Source organism: Phalaenopsis equestris, unplaced genomic scaffold (genome assembly GCF_001263595.1).
Source record: "Phalaenopsis equestris unplaced genomic scaffold, ASM126359v1 Scaffold001185, whole genome shotgun sequence".
Taxonomy (NCBI): Eukaryota; Viridiplantae; Streptophyta; class Magnoliopsida; order Asparagales; family Orchidaceae; genus Phalaenopsis; species Phalaenopsis equestris.
In genome coordinates this window covers 153,069-156,152 of record NW_018165624.1, presented here as the reverse complement: position 1 = coordinate 156,152, position 3,084 = coordinate 153,069, and the positions used below count along the sequence as shown (strand labels likewise).

Below are 3,084 nucleotides of genomic sequence, written 5' to 3'. Positions count from 1 at the left end.
AGTAGTATTTTTTAAAAATTTAATTGACTATAAGGCTACAAAGATTTATAATCAATTAAAAGTATTAATTAAGAAAATAGAATAAAAATTATTAAATTAGATTCAAATGATGTTTTAAATCTTGCCCCAAATTCTTAACATATTATGGCTACGTGATTAAGGTTGTCAAAACGATTCTTTATTTGTGAACGGCTCGTGTTCCGCTCACTAAGCAAACGAGCCGAATACAAACACACTTTTTGAACTTTAAATATAAACGAACAGAACACGATCTGAGTCTGGTGCGTTTACACCCCTAGCGTTGAATGCATAACAATGTTTTTTAATGTGGACGTAGGGAGTCATGTTTTGTTGATCAAACAGACTCACGAACGATTCGAACAATTCGAACAATTCGAACAAATTCAAACAAATTCGAACCGAACACGAACACATATTTCACGAACAATTTCGAACACGAGTCTATTTCAAACAAACTATTTCACAAACAAACTTTATTTCAAACGAACCGAACAGGAACATGAGCACTGTTCGTTCGTGTTCGGTTCGTTTACACCCCTAGTCAAAACGACTCCTTGTTCGTGAATGGCTCGTGTTCCGCTCCCTAAGTAAACGAGCCGAATATAAACACATGTTTTGAACTTGAAATATAAACGAACCGAACACGATCCGAGCCTGATGCGTTTACACCCCTTGTGTTGAATGCATAACAATGCTTTTTAATGTGGACGCAGGGAGTCATGTTTTGTTGATCAAACAGACTCGGGTCACCTGATTTACGGTCCCGTGTATTTCAGTGGGCCCCACCAAATTTTTTTTTTTTTTTAAACGGAAATAATCCTGTCTGTAGATCACCGTGATCTACGGTCAGGATCGGACACTGCATGTAGAGATACATGCGGTGTCCGCACGCAATAATCCCTCGTTTTATACCTATTGAGCTCATGATTTCCGGGAAATGAGAATGAGAACAGAAAGTTCAGCCCCGCTGGTCTCCTCTGACTCCCCAATTCCTCCCGAATTCCATATCTGACTGATTGAGAATGGAGGAAAGTAATTTATTACATAAGTAGCACATATGTATTATGTATTTACATATCTCACCCCTAAACTTTCAAATTTATAAATATACATATTGAACTTAAATCTTTTAAATCACAGATAAATAATGATAGTATCATTCCTGAAAAGTGAAATATATTTTTATGTTTATATTTAAAACAACAAAGTAATATGTAAATAGAAAAATTTAGGGGAGAGATTTGTAAAGAATTGTGTGTGAGGTATGAAATTTTAAGAAAAAGAAAGATTTACATGCATGCCACTAAATTCCTACATATCTACTATATATTTATATATCTAACACTGAAATTTTTATTTTTATTCATAAAAATATATTTTTTTTATGTGAGATAAAAAGTTTTTTTATGATATAAATATAAAAAAACAAAATTTAAATATTAGATATTTAAACATACAAAAGTTGGTTGGGATGTATGTTAATGTCCCCCCAAAAAAATTTATAGTAACCAATCAATGCCGATTTATTTACACATAAAAACCTAAACTTTATTCTTTATTTTATGCCATCCTAAAAAAAATACAACTTTTCAAGCATATATAAGGTGTAGGGCTGTCAAAAAAGCTCATTGTTCGGGAACAGTTCGTGTTCGGTTCGTCAATGAGTTCGTATTCGATTCGTTCGATGAGTAAACGACACGAACGTGAATAAATTTTTTTCGTTTGGTTAGTTAAACGAACAAAACACGAACAGTGATACATTCGTTCGTATTCGAATCATATACTGTAACATAATTTAAAATTTTAACAAATTAATTTTAACTTAAATTCAAATACAGATAAAAATTTTAGGCGAAAAGTGCGCAAAAATAGAATTGGCGGAGAAGATTAAAATACAAATTTATGTTTTTATTTTTAGGGTATTTATTAATATTAGGGATGTCAAACTGGTTCGTTGTTCGTGAACAGCTTGTGTTCGGCTCATGTTCAATCGTTAAGAAACGAACACGAATAGTAACTTCACGAATAATTTCGAACACGGGCTTATATCAAACAAACTGAATTTCAAATGAACCAAATATTCGAACGAACCAAACACGAACACAAGCTTTGTTCGTTCGTGTTCGGTTCGTTTACACCCCTAAATTAAGGTGACACATAAATTTTAAAAATTAAAGTTTAGGTATTAGATATGTAAATACATGGGACTTAAATGTTATGTATGTAAATCTTTCCAATTATAAATATTAAATCAAAACAGTACTCCTACTAAGACCTTTTCCTAACCAAATAACTGCTATTTTCAAAAATACCCTTTCGTTCTATATTTATAAATCCCAAACTTTATTTCCCACATTCAGGTCTTGTACTCAAAACCTAAACCGAATGGTCCGCTGCTTGCCGACTACTGCCGGCAGAGCTTGCGCCGGCGAGATCACTTCAATCTACACCACACATCTCGGCACCATTACCCTGACCTGGAGCCGAACCTCCCTCGGCGTCTTCCTCCTCGCCGATCTTCTCCTTACTCCGTCACCATCGCCGGCGAATAACAACGACAACGCGATCTCCGATCATCTTCGTCTGTGTATCCGTCCATACCTCACGTGGAAGCGAAAGGGTTCAAAACATCGCCGCTTTAGATCTGCAAACGATCGCCGCCGTGTCGTAGAGCTCGTTTGGGATTTTTCCCTTGCTACCTTCTGTCGCGGACCAGAACCTACTGGTGGGTTCTTTCTATCCATTTCTGTGGACAGCGAGATCGCTCTCGTCGTTGGGGATAGCGAGGAGAAAGACTGCCGGCTTACCGGCTCATTGAAATCCAAGATTTCTGGGAAGCGATCGGAGCTCATCTCGCGGAGAGAGCGGGTAAGATTTGGGGGAATCGGAGATGAGATGTCGCATGTGACGAAGGGATGGTTTGAAGGGAAGGAGATGGCGATTTCGATTTTTGTCGATGTTGAGGGAGAGGAAATGAGGATAGGGATTGACGGAGAGATAGTTTTGGAGGTGAGTAAAATTTGTTGGAAGTTTAGGGGGAGCGATGGGGCGGCATTGAAGAGC

The 3,084-nt window shown here is 36.9% G+C and overlaps 1 protein-coding gene across 1 annotated transcript in view; it reads left to right on the top strand.

Annotated features, from left to right (window-relative positions):
* The first annotated feature begins 2,344 nt into the window (after positions 1-2,344).
* The window catches only part of LOC110033441, an 8,735-nt gene continuing 7,995 nt past the window's right edge, over positions 2,345-3,084 (top strand). The window contains exon 1 of the mRNA XM_020737415.1: positions 2,345-3,082. Coding sequence (XP_020593074.1) covers positions 2,407-3,082 — 676 coding nt within the window. The 5' untranslated portion in view covers positions 2,345-2,406. The remainder of the gene's footprint in view (positions 3,083-3,084) is intronic.